Raw genomic sequence first — 12,766 nt, 5'->3', positions numbered from 1 at the left:
GTGATTGTGCAGAGAGATGCATCTAAGCCCTGCTTCCCACGTGGTCCGGGAGTAGGGTGTGTCCTGCGGTCCACCCTGGGGGAGCCGGGGTGAGATCAATGCGCAGGTGCAATGGTCACCGATGTCCTCCTGAGCCCTGACGATGCTGAGCTGAGACCCGGAGGAGTGGCTCCCCATGGCACCCCAGTCTCCCTCCCCACCCCACTCTGGAGCTCTGCCGGGATCCCACTAGGAAATTCTGGTTCCTCCTGCAGAAGCTCGAGGAGCCTGGCAGATCTTTCATTCACAGTCAGAGCCCCTGAGTCCCTGCCGGGCACCCTGCTCTGGGCTGGGCAGCAGAGCCATGGACCGTGGGCAGGGCCCTGCTCTTGCATTGCTCACCCCAAGAGGCTCTTCAGCAGGGTTATGGGGAGAGCTTCTGGACATTCGTGAACCCCAGAAACGGCTGGCAAAATGGGACTGCCCTGTGCTCTTGGGCCCCTGGAGGAGTCCAGACCACAGAGCCAACCAGCCCGAGGCATCCACAGTATTTTCTGGACACCGGTAACCCGGCCCCAACCCACCTGGCAGTACCAAGGCCCGCTGCTGCAGGCATCCTCCAGCCTTGGGACCCAGGGTGGGCACAGGCCCGGCTCACTAGGTCCTGGTGCCCAGCTGGCCCGGGTGCTCTCCAGGCTGGGCTGATCTGGCTGAGGATGGAGCTTGGGGGTGGGGAGGGAGGCGCGGGGGGCCATTCCAGGTGCGGTTGGGCACAGCCTCTCCAGGCTCCAGGCCGCTCCAACCACCCACCCCCACCCCCAGCCAGGCTCTGGGTAAGATCTCCAAGACCGGCCGCAGCGATGCGGAGCGCTTCGCCGTCTATTTATTACCAAACGCAGGAATCTGGGAGCCCGCGGAGCGTGAAATTAGGGCCAAATGTGGAGGAGGTCTAGACAGGAACTCCGGCCACTCCCGGTCGCGGATGGCGGGGCCCTTGGGCTCCCAGGAACCAGACAGATGCTGCGGAGGGAAAGCCCTGGACCAGACATCAGGGCGGGGAGAGGCTGGCGGGGGGCGGCAGACCCGGGTCCCCAGCCATGCTCTGCCCTCTGCCCTCTGCCCTCTGCCCTCTGCCCTCCGCCCCAGCCTTGGCTCCCGGTCTAGAAAGGAGCAGCACCATCGCTGTTTGGTCTAAGGTGCTGCTAGCGAAACAGGCGGATTCCAGGGCCGCACTTAAACCCACTGAGGCCTGGGCCTCTGCAGGCTGCCCAGGGTCTGGTCCCAGAAGTGGCTGGACGGGTTGAGCCGGAGGCCCGGCCAGTGCGGGGGGTGCAGGGCTGGGCTTCTCCTTGGCTCCTGAAAGCGGCAGACTGAGCCTTCAGGAGGCACTGCTGTGTGCCCTGCAGCAGGCAGGGCCTGGCGGGCGGGGAGGGGGCGCTGCCTACAAGACAGACTGAGGAGGCTCAGTCCTTGGTCTTCAAGACAGGGAGGGGTGGGATGGAGCTAGGGGAACAGAGAAGAATCGGAGGGTCTGAAACGGGGCGGGCCATGTGGTCCAGATGGCAGCCACACGGGGGTCTTCTGCCAGGGGAGGGGCTCTGGGGCGGGTGGCGGGAGGCAGGTGGGGGCGTCTGGCTCTGCTGCCAGGCGTTTCCTGCTCCCACCCCCACTCCCTCATCGTCACACCTGCAGGAGACAACCAGAGCCCGCACAGCGGCGGCTCCCCGGAGACGGGCTGTGGGGAGGGGGCTGTGGCCCGCCCAGCCCCCCTCCACAGACTCCGGGGCTGCGGGTGCCCAGAGGGGGCCCCCCTCTCTCAGCTTGTCCCTGTAAAAGCCGGGGACGGGACCAGGAAGCAAAGCCGTTTATAAAGCTTTAAAACCGTTTATGGTCCCAGGGGGCAGATTAACAATTCAGCGCAATCCTGGCCAAATCGTCTTGGCGGGCAGGCAGGCGTTGCAAAGAGACTTGGGGTGGGGGCGGGGGCCGGAGGAGGCGTGGCAGCGGCGGGCGGCTCCCCCAGGCTGTCACTGGCCCCGTGGCCCCTCGCTGTCCCTCACCTTCCTCTCCCAGCCCGGACCATCAGATAGCCATCCTTCCGGGATGGCTCAGAAGCCTCCTCTTCCAGGAAGCCCCCCATGGTTCCCCGACACAATAGCACCCCCTGAGCCCCAAAGCTGTCTGCTGGTCTCTGGGGTACTCAGCCGTTCGCTGGGTTAGCCAGTTTCCCCCTAAGCTCCCAGGCGAGTGTGTCAAGCGTTTGCAGCCCTGCAGGGGTTTGCATCCTGATATGCTTGAATCAGCAGCTCCACGTTTTCACGTTCGTGATCCTGAAACTCGTACATCTCAGTTATCCGGACCCCTCACAGGCAGGGCCAGTTAAGGACGCACACCTAGATTCTTGAGGTCCAGAGCTGACCGGAGTCGGTTCTCTACCTCCTTCTGTACCCACACTACAGAGGAGCCTACGGAGGACTCCGAGGCCCAGAGGGCCGCCTGTGACCCAGGTTCCCTGTGGGCATATGGCAGGGTGCTCCCCAACCTGGCCGCCTGCCCTCGTGGGCTGGACAAGGGCCCCTCAGACTGCTCGGTGTCCCGCTGGGCAGAGTCCCCAGCGCAGGAAGAGAGTGGGAAAGTGACAGCTCAGCAAGGCCTGGGCCTTGGGGAAAGGGCCTCTGGCTGCTGTTCTTCCCCTGACTTGCTGCGGGAGGTCCCGAGTGTGCCCCCACCCCACCCCGCCACTACCCCTGCACTGGCCTTGGTCTCCTCCTACCTCACCCGTTAAACAGAGGTGTGGGACGTGGTCCTTGCAGCACTGGCATCTGAGGTTCTGTGAGTTGCTTTGAGAAGTCCAGGAAGGCTTCCTGGAGGAGGAGGCGTGTTCTGAGCACTGATGGCAGGGCAAAGCCTGCAGAGGCGGAGGGGAGAGCACCTTTGGGGTGGGGCCGGGTGAGGGTACAGGGGCAGCTGGAGGGTGGGGGTGAGGAAGCCACGTCACTCTCAGGGGCTGATGTCAGGCTGGGGCATAAGCAAAGCTGCCGGGGGTGCACGTGGGCGCCTGCTGCCGGGCCTGGTCCTGGGACCAGCGCCTGGCTCGGGCGTTGCTGCTCCTCGGCATGCCCATGTCTGCAGAGTGAGGCTGAGGCACTCTAGCTGGACGGGGCGGGGGTGTCGGAGCCGAGGCTGCTGACAGCCCTGGGCGCCTGGCCTGTGCCAGCACCCTCCCATCACGCCGCCAGGCTGCCCGCCGCTGGGGGCCCCCCACTCAGAGCCAGAAAGACCAAGGGGCCATCTGTGTCAGACCTGGGAGGGGGCTGTGTGGCCACGCCTTCGGGAACCCGGTCGAAAGTTTAGATGTGGAGAGGGAGGTGCGTCTAAGTGCAGCACACCTGCCGTCTGTAGGAATCCTCCATGCGCTCCCATTCTGCAGAGGAGGAGACTGAGGCCCAGAGAAAAGGAGGCATTTGGAGCCCTGTCCTTGCAACTGGCAGGAGACGGGGCCACGCGGGGAGCAGCTTACATGCCGGGGCGGGGTCTGGTTTCACGCCTGTCCTGCCTGCCAGACTTCTCTCCCACCCGGCGAGTCCCCTTGTCCACGAGGCAGGACCATGACGAGCTTTCTGGGATTCAAGTAGCAGAGACACACGCAAGGCAGCGTGTTCACAGCAAGTCACCCCATGGGCCCCAGGGAGGGCTGGGGGCCTGTACACCGGCCCACAGCTGGCTCACCGTCCTGTCTTCCCGCGGACCAGCTCCTCCGGCTCCACACTCAGGCCGCCCTGCTGCAGCCTGGGCACCCATGTCTCCACCCAGGGCCAAGGGAGTAGGGACTGGCCAGTCTCCAGGCCCCGGTTCTGTTTCCTGGGAGACAGAAGAGGGCCGGCCCAGCTGGGGTGGGGGGAGTCCTTTCCACCCCGTGCCTGGCAAGCGGTGTCCAGAGGGGCAGCAGCATTGGGCACAAGGCTGCGGGACCCTCTGGGCCCGGAAGGCCCTGGGTTCCCTGCGGCAGGGAGTGGGTCCCCCGTGGCCTTCAGCTGTGATGGGCCCATTAATCTGAAACAACACGCATGCTTCACGTGCGTGAACTGATGGGGGCTGGACTTTGGCTCAGCCAGCGGGACTGACTTTGGCCAACTCTGAACCTCAGTCTCTTCATCAGCAAATTTGGGGTCCCAGTGCCTCTGCTACCCCCCACGACCCCCCGGGAGGCCAGGGAGGGCCGCCGGGGCCCCTTCCACTGCCCGCTGTCTGGCCACCCCAGGGTCAGGCTGAGATGAGCTGTGCCCTGTGAGTCCCCGGAGGGCAGTGTGTGGGCACGTGGGGCCCGGTGCTTCGCCGGAAGCTGCCCGCTTCGCTTTGCCTCACCTCCATGAAGGGCGTGCAGCGCACATGGACAGCAGGCCTGGCCCCTGGCCCCATCCCCCACTGGCCCCCGCCTCTGCACACCCAGCTCCCCGGATCAGGCCCCGGTCGGCCTGCACCCTTGGCAGGGCTGGTGGGCCGGCTGGCCTCAGCCACCCTGGGGGCCAAGGGAGGTCGAGCTGCCCAGCAGGGTGCCCAGGGATGCAGGGGTCCCTGGGGCTGCTGCTTCATCTGTGTGGCCTGTGCTGTGTCTTCCTGACCGGGCCCCGTGGGCCCAGCTGTCTGGACCTGCCTGTCTACACTTCTGTCTGTCTGAATTTGGAGCTGTCTCTGAGTCTGGGTCTTGTCTTGCTGCTCTGGGCCTGTCTGGATCTACCTTTCTGTGCCTCTATCTGTCTGCTCGGGGTCTGGGGGCCCCTCCCCGCGTGGCCTCTGACACACAGCGCTGGCTGGGCCCGACCCCACGGACACGTCCACATCCTCCTCCGTCTGTGGACTGGGGTCCACGGCGCCCCTGCCCAGCTGCTCCCTGCCAGGCTACCTGACCCTGCAGATGAGCCTATGGGGAACCCCTGAGCCTTCAGCCTCGCCACGCGGGGCTCAGGTCCCCTCACCCCTGACCCTCCGACCGCCAGACCCCCTGAGTCTCCCGACGAAAGCCCCATCTGTCAGTTCTTCTCGCACATTCCTGGAAGAAGGAAAATCAGCCCAAATTCCAGCAAGTCTTTGGCAAGGCTTATCAGCAACTTTAGAAACGTGCACACCACGAAACTCTTCACTGCGCATTCCTAGGAACCTGGGGAGTAATGCAGCTCCTGGCTGAGTGAGCGGGGCCCCTCCACATGACGGGGCCCATGCCGGGGATCCCCGCAGACAGTCTCTTGTCTAGAAGAACCTGGGGCATCTGGGGAGAGACGTCTCCGTAACCAGCGAAGGTGCGGAGGGTGCAGACAGAGTGTCACTTTCGTTTAGGAGGGGGACGGAAATCTATATTTGCTTACCTTTTTGGAAAGAAGCCACAGACGGCAAACCCAGAACTCAGTGAAACCGTCAGTCTGGACAGAGCAGGGAGGAAGCAGGACCTCTCTGAATGCACCTGGTTTTATGCTTTTGACTTTGGAACCAAATGTTTTCTACACTGAAAAAAGCACACGGGCGACTCCCTGGAGGCCCAGTTAATGAGGATGTCCCCTTCCAAGGCGGGCAGGGCTCCCCGGTGGCTCAGACTCTGATGAAGTCACCTGCAGTGCGGGAGACCCGGGTTTGACCTCTGGGTCGGGAAGATCCCCCGGAGAAGGGAATGGCAACCCACTCCAGTGCTCTTGCCTGGAGAATCTCATGGACAGAGGAGCCTGGCGGGCTACAGTCCATGGGGGCTGCAAAGTGTCGGACACGACTGAGTGACTGACACTTTCACTTTCCAAGCAGGGGGTTGCAGTTCCATCCCTGGTCGGAGAGCTAAGACCCCACATGCCTCACAGCCGGAAAACCAAAAAACTAGGAGCAATATTGTAACAAATTCAGTAAAGACTTTAAAATACTAAAGCCACCTTTAAAAAAAAAAGCTAAGCTACTTTTAGGTCCCACATTAAATCAGTGTGTGTGTGTGTGTGTGTGTGTGTGTTTTAAGACAGTAAAAACTAACTGAAATAAATGACCCTAAATATTGAGGTGGTGGGGGGAAAAAAGAGCATACTAAGAATTATTTCAAGTGACTTTGAAACAGACTTTTTACTTCACACCCCTAAGGGCACAAAAACAAAAAGAATAAGAAATACCAGATTCCGTTCAGTAAGCTTGTTAGTAAAAACATTGGTAAGGATACTTTTAAATGGGAAAAAGCAAGTAAGTAATGAAGTGTATGTTATGAGGAAATAAAATTTGCACTGTAAAAGTCACATAGACATCACATTTTAACATGGGAAAACCCCCTTCATGTCTAATTTTAAGTGGAAATATCAGTATAACCTCATGTTCATTTTTCTCTCCCTTAAAAAAAAAAGTCTTTCCTAGATCTGGCCACTGAAAAACCCCAGAACCATTGCAAAGCCAGAAGCAACTAACACCTCTAGGGCCCAGACTGTGGGCTCTAGAACCACTTCCCCCAGCAAGAGAGCCAAGCGTCCCAGGACTGCAGCAAGAACTGGGACATCTTATGCCTAAAAGCAACGTGCCATGAAGGGTTAGCGGGGTCCCACAAAACTAACTTTGGGGCTTCGCTAGTGGCTCAGTCGGTAAAGAATCTGCCTACAACGCAGGAGACCCAGGTTTGATTCCTGAGTGGGGAAGAACCCATGGAGAAGGAAACAGCAACCCACTCTAGTATTCTTGCCTGGAGAATTCCATGGATAGAGGAGCCTGGCCGGCTACGGTCCACGGGGTCGCAAAGGAGTCGAACATGACTCAGCGACTACACCACCACCATCAAAATGACACTGGAGCCCACGTGGAGGCCAAGCCCGTGGTCCCAGTGAGATCATTTAAACGTCAAAAAGAATAACGACTGCAGGAGATTGAAACGCATCGAATACGTATAAACCAGTGGGAATAAGATGGCGAAACGGCCACGGCCCTCACGGGGTGCCAACTTGTTCTGAAAACTGAAAAATTTACAAGCTGAGCATCTATGCTTTTCCTCTGCAGACAGTCTGTTGATATTACCAGCTACGTAATAGGGAAGATTCTTTAGAGAAGAGTTGGAGCTGATACACGCAGGACAGGTGATAGCCTCTGAACAGTCTCTGTCTGCAACTCCTAACGAAACAACAGATCCCTCAGGGATTCCCAGCTGCTGCTGAAAGAATGAGGAGGAGCCGGCGGGGAGGCCTGGGCAGCTGAACGCCCAGGCTCATCCCAACATCGCGATGAGAGGAACAGCGGTCCTGGGGCCCTGAAGGTGGAGTGGTGGGAAGCCAATTTAGAGGGCAGAACCGTGACAGAGGAACACGGGAAATGCTGCTGGAGGAACTGCAAGCCCGTTCTCGTACATGGAGAATTCTGTGAGATAAATGACCCAGTTTCTTCTGTAAACAACCTGCAGGGAGCAGGAATGAAGGGGAGCAACAGTCAAAAGAGCCAAACACAACTGGATCTGGATTTGAACAAGCCGACTGTGGGAAAGCATCTTGGAGATGAGCGGAGGCTTTTTAAAGGTCCTCACCTGTCAGATTCTGCGCTGAAGTGTTTGTAAATAAACTGATGTGCTCTGGGATTTCCTTTAAGGAACTCAGTTGCTCCTTCCATGTTGTTCCCTGGGGTCAGGGGAATGGAAGGGATTGGGAGTTTGAGACAGGGTGTACTCGGCAAAGCCCCTTGTTAAACCTCGGTGACCTGGAATGGGCCACAGTGGGAATATTTACACGACCCACAGGTTAAGTTGCTTCAGTCGTGTCCGACTCTCTACCACCCCATGGACTGTAGCCCGCCAGGCTTCTCTGTCCTTGGGGATTCTCCAGGCAAGGATACTGGTGTGGGTTGCCACGTCCTTCTCCAGAGCTTCTTCCCGACCCAGGAATTGAAGCCAGAATCTCCAGCAAATTCTTTATCTACTGAGCCACCAGGGAAGCCCTTAATTCCCTGACCCGTGATCAAACCCTCGCCCCTGCACTGGCAGTGTGGAGTCTTAACCACTGGGCCACCGGGGAAGTCCCTTAAGAATTTTTTAATGTCAACAGCCTAAATATAAAAAGGGAGTTGTTTTTCAGTTTTGAAAGATGAAAAACTTTTGAAAATCGGTTGCAGACCATTTGAATACACTTAACACTACTGACCTGGACATTTAAAAATGGTTAAGGTGATAAATTTTATGTGATGTATAATTTGGATATTTTAAAGGAAAGGGATCGTTTATGTTATAAAATGGAATATGGTTCAAAGTTATGTTGGAGAAGAAATTTTAATGATAAAGAAAAATGAGGGTGAGCTGGTTAGGTGATAAAGCAGGTTACAAAGCCGTGCGTTCAGCCTGACTGCACTGGGGTCAGTTTTTAAACACGTGAGCTGGTCATCTAGGGTTCCCAGGTGATGAAGAACCTGCCTCCCAGGAGGAGATGTCAGAGACGCCAGTTCGATCCCTGGATTGGGAAGATGCCCTGAAGGAGGGCATGGCAACCCACTCCAGTATTCTTGCCTAGAGAATCCCATGGACAGAGGAGCCTGGCGGGCTGGAGCCTGGCGGGCTAGAGCCTGTGGGGTCACAAAGAGTGGGACAGGACTGAAGCGACTGAGCACGCACGCACACACATGTGCACGAGCCACTCGCCCGAGCTGCAAGTGTGCCAGGCTGAGCGCTCACGTAGAGGCCGAAAGCGAGGGTGTGTGCTGCCAGCTTCCCCTCCTGCAGACGCGGGAAGTGCTGGCACAGGCAGGGTCCCTCCTGCCCCGAGCCCCTGCCTCCCGCCGGCCCAGGGGTGCTTGTTTTCCCATTTAGAGCACTTGCTTGGCGTCCTAACCTAGGACAGGCTCCTGCGATGAGCTGGCGGTGAAGGTGGCGGGGTGTGTTGCAGGCCGCTGATGGAGAAGGGGGCGAATGACAGCCGGGACAGTGGTCATCACCGGCGGCATCTTGGCGACTGTGATTCTGCTCTGCATCATCGCGGTTCTGTGCTACTGCCGGCTCCAGGTACTCGGGGGCGTGGGGGTGGGGTGGGGAGGGAAGCCCAGAGCAGGGCCCTGCAGAGGGCGGGGGCCCCCACCAGGGCCAGGCCTCCAAGAAGGTGCAAGGCAGCCAGCCCTGCCCAGCCTCCACGTGTGAGGGCTCAGTGACAGCTTCCCAGACTCCCTGCGAGGCGAGGCTGCAGAGGTTCGGAGAGGGTGAGGGCCTTAGCGGACGTCACACAGCTGCCAGGAGGGGCGCAGTGGTGAGCCCTCGGGCCGCGCCTCCCTGCCCTGCCCACCCTCAACGACTGTGCTAGGCCCTGTGTCTTCACGGGAGGAGAAGCCACGTGTGCAGGGCAAGCCACATGTGCAGCCCGGCCCCCTTGAGCTAGACTGGGGCCAGCTCTGCCGCCTGCAGGCTGCCTGAACCCCGGCCCCCTGGGCCTCAGTGTCCCCACCTGCAGATGGGACTTGGTCCCTGCCCCTGCCCCGTAGTTGCTGTGGGGCGAAATGAGTGAAAGCCGCTCAGTCATGTCCGACTCTTCGCAACCCCATGGACTGTACAGTCCCCGGAATTCTCCAGGCCAGAATTCTAGAGTGGGTAGTCTTTCCCTTCTCCAGAGGATCATCCCAACCCAGGTCTCCTGCATCACAGGCGGATTCTTTAGCAGCTGAGCCACCAGGGAAGGGGTGAAATGAGAGAACCCCTCCTTTAGGGACGCCAGGAGTCCGGGGCACCTGGGCTCGAGCTCCCCTCCGTGGTCGAGATGGGGACATGGGTGTATGACGCGGGGGCATCCCGGCGCCCTCCCGGGCCCGCGCGGGGGCCGGGGGTCACCGTGGCCCTCTACCCACAGTACTACTGCTGCAAGAAAGACGAGTCGGAGGAGGACGAGGAGGAGCCGGACTTTGCGGTGCACTCGCGCCTGCCACCGCTGCACTCCAACCGGAACCTGGTGCTGAGCAACGGGCCGGCGCTCTGCCCGGCTGCCGCCTTCAGCCAGAGGTCCCCGCAGGCCCGCGCCCTCTGCCGCAGCTGCTCCCGCTCCGAGCCGCCCGCCTTCTTCCTGCAGGAGCCGGAGGACGAGGGCGTCAGCAACGGGGGGGAGCGCGTGGCCTACAGGAGCATCAGCCAGGAGGACGTGGGGCCGCCGCCCGGGGGCTTTGGGGGGCTGCAGGCGCTCAACCCCAACCGCCTGTCGGCCATGCGAGAGGCCTTCTCCCGCAGCCGCAGCGTCAGCACCGACGTCTGAGCGCACCCCCGGCCCCCAGCAGAGCCTGAGACCATGGTGGGGGGGTCCCCGCCTGGCCCCGGGCCCCGAACCCAGCGGTCCTCGTGTGCCTGTCATCACAGGCACTTCGGGGCTCCCTGCAGGGGTCAGACCCAGTGAAGGCCGGTGGGGCCGCCCCAGGCAGCAGCCTCCAGGGCCTGGGTCTGCAGGGAAGCAGGCGTGATGCAGGTGCGGGTGGGGCCCCCAGGTGCCCCAGCTGCAGAGTGAGGCAGGGCTCCGGGGTGCGGACACCAGGCTGCAGATGCCAGGGCTGCCGTCAGCAAGGGGCCAGGGGCCGGGGCCTCCGTCGCGGCCGCCTCTGCCGCTCGGCCTGGCCATGCCCCTCCGTCCCTGGGTCTCGGTCTACCTACGTGTCCAAGGATGAGGTGGTGGCCACCAGGCTTGGGGTCCTGCAGCTCAAGCCTTGGGGGCCAAGTCTCCTGTCTCCCCCCACCCCCAGACAGCCTGGCTTCCAGGGCAGCTGAGACCCTGCTTGAGCCCGCCTCCCCGCTGATGCCCGGAGAAAAGGGGGTTTCTCGGGAGGTGCAGCCCCAACTGGCTTTTTGGTGAAAATGGAGTGGGGAGGAGGCCCTGTGCCAATCCTCCCACTTCAGAAGTAAAACACGCAGCCCACTGCTCAGCCCTGATATGGTTGGGCAGACAGAGCCTCGCACCAGAGGCGGAAAGACCCACTGATGCCCCGTGGGACCTGAGACATGCCCTCGGGTCCACAGGGGGACAGGTGGGTCTCAGGAAGACCTGGGAGCAAGGCCTCAGGCTGCCCTTCCCTGCACCGGCCCCAAGCACCCCAGCCCCCCAGGCGAGGACAGCTGAGCTCAGCCCCCATCAGGCCCCCTCAGGCCTAGCGGCTCCTCCCTCCACCCACTGAGAGAGCTGCCCCAAGCCCAGGGGCACCTACCGTGGGGGACACAGCCCCCGACTCAGAGGCCCTGTCTCCTCTCTCTGCAGCCTGGCCCCCAGAGCCCCTGTCCTCTCCTGGGCCCGCTCTCGCGCGCTGTCTCTCTGCCTCTGGGCCCTGCCATGGAGCGCCCCCCAACACCCCCGTAGGGCAGCCCCCGTCTGCCCAAGAAGACAGACCAAGCTCCCCAGCCAAGCGGCCTTCCCGGAAGACAAGCTCTGGGGCCAGTGGCTTCCCCCCGGTGTGGGCACCACAGCTCTCGCTGTCTCTCGAAAGCGCTGCAGAGCTGTGACTCTGGACGTGAGCAGAGTGAGGAAGACTTACTATTTTGGGCATTCTCGATTTTTTTCCCCTCTTCTTCCCTTCGCTTCCTGCCTCAGTTTGGACTTGCTAATGGATTCGTGCCCAAGCTTCCCGTTCCTTTGTCAAACCCCAGAGTTCGTTTCTGATGTATTGGCTGAGGGTGGGGGTGGGGAGGGGGGGTGGGGGAAGGGTCCGGAGGTGGCCCTTCCCGTGGCTGTTCTGCGTGGTCTCCTGTTTCCTTTTCTGGTCTCTGGCCTCTGTATAGATTCCTAGATCCATCTGACATCACCAACACGCACACACCCATCCAAGCTCTCCCTCAGCTCCGCCATGGAGACGGAGGGGAGCTGCCCGCTCCCCGACAGAATCGAGAGCCAATAAAACTCCTCTCTGACACCTCGCGTGCTGTCTTTAGTCCGCCTGGGATTCCAGACCGACCCAGACCCCTCTCCTGAGGTTCCTGGGAGGGGCCACATCCAGCCCAACCCAGACAGAGTGGGCCCTCCCTTCCCGTCCAGCCCCAGGGGTCAAGGCTCTGCCCAGAGGGGCTGGTCGTGGTCGCAGCCACGTTGGATTTTGACTTTCCTGGAGTGACTGTATCGATCTTTCAAGATTGGAAACCACTGGCCTAAAACCCTTGAGGTCCTGGAGAGTGGGTTGGGGGGTGAGTCGCTGTGGCTCCTGGGGCGAGTGACTGGCCTCTGTGGGCCTCGGTCTCACCATCCACACGATGGGCAGCAATGGCACTGGAGTCACAGAGCTCTTAGGAGGATTAGAGGAGGTGCTGGCGATGCTTTGTGCGCAGAACCTGACCCACGCGATGCACGCAATGAGTGCTGGGGTGGGGAGTTGTCAGGAGAGGAGGAGGGGGCAGTGGGCAGGAGGAGCAAGGCGGGGAGTGACTGGGCGTGACGGTGGGGTGTGTCAGGGAGCCCTGTGCCCCTGGACTGCCATGATCCCACCTCCGCTGGAACCGAGCTGCTGACCTTGAGGGAGCCCACTCCACAGGCCTCCACCTTCATGGCCACACACCCACCTGTGACGCTGTCCTAAACACTGCAGCCCACCCTGCTCTTATCCCGTTTTGGGAACAGAAGGCTCTGCACCCCAGCGAAACAGCCTGACAGCCACTCACCTCCCCAATCCCTGCCCCCGACGGAGACCCTCCCCGTGGCATACGCGCCCAGGGCCGGCTCACTGTCCCTCAGCCGGTGGACAGCCAGACCCTCCCTCCTCCGCTGCAGCCAAACCAAGGTGCTTTCAGCATCGTAAACACCCACCCCTCTCCCTGGAGGCTGTAGAGTCACTCCTGAGGCTGGACCAGCCGAAACATCAC

The 12,766-nt window shown here is 60.8% G+C and overlaps 1 protein-coding gene across 3 annotated transcripts in view; it reads left to right on the top strand.

The window, feature by feature from the left end:
* Nucleotides 1-11,826, top strand: part of FAM163B (family with sequence similarity 163 member B) — a 29,561-nt gene extending 17,735 nt beyond the window's left edge. For 2 of the 3 annotated variants that reach the window (XM_005213385.5, XM_015473662.3), the window contains exons 2-3: nt 8,847-8,962; nt 9,795-11,826. In XM_005213385.5, the coding sequence (XP_005213442.1) occupies nt 8,870-8,962; nt 9,795-10,190 (489 nt within the window). In that variant the 5' untranslated portion in view covers nt 8,847-8,869 and the 3' untranslated portion in view covers nt 10,191-11,826. Of the gene's footprint in view, nt 1-8,846; nt 8,963-9,794 lie in introns of those variants that run through there. The other variant, NM_001206202.1, reaches the window with a different exon arrangement.
* Nucleotides 11,827-12,766: the final 940 nt, after the last annotated feature.

The sequence above is a fragment of the Bos taurus genome, chromosome 11 (assembly GCF_002263795.3).
Source record: "Bos taurus isolate L1 Dominette 01449 registration number 42190680 breed Hereford chromosome 11, ARS-UCD2.0, whole genome shotgun sequence".
Taxonomy (NCBI): Eukaryota; Metazoa; Chordata; class Mammalia; order Artiodactyla; family Bovidae; genus Bos; species Bos taurus.
The sequence above is the reverse complement of the archived record's forward strand: the minus strand, read 5'-3'. Positions and strand labels throughout refer to the sequence as shown.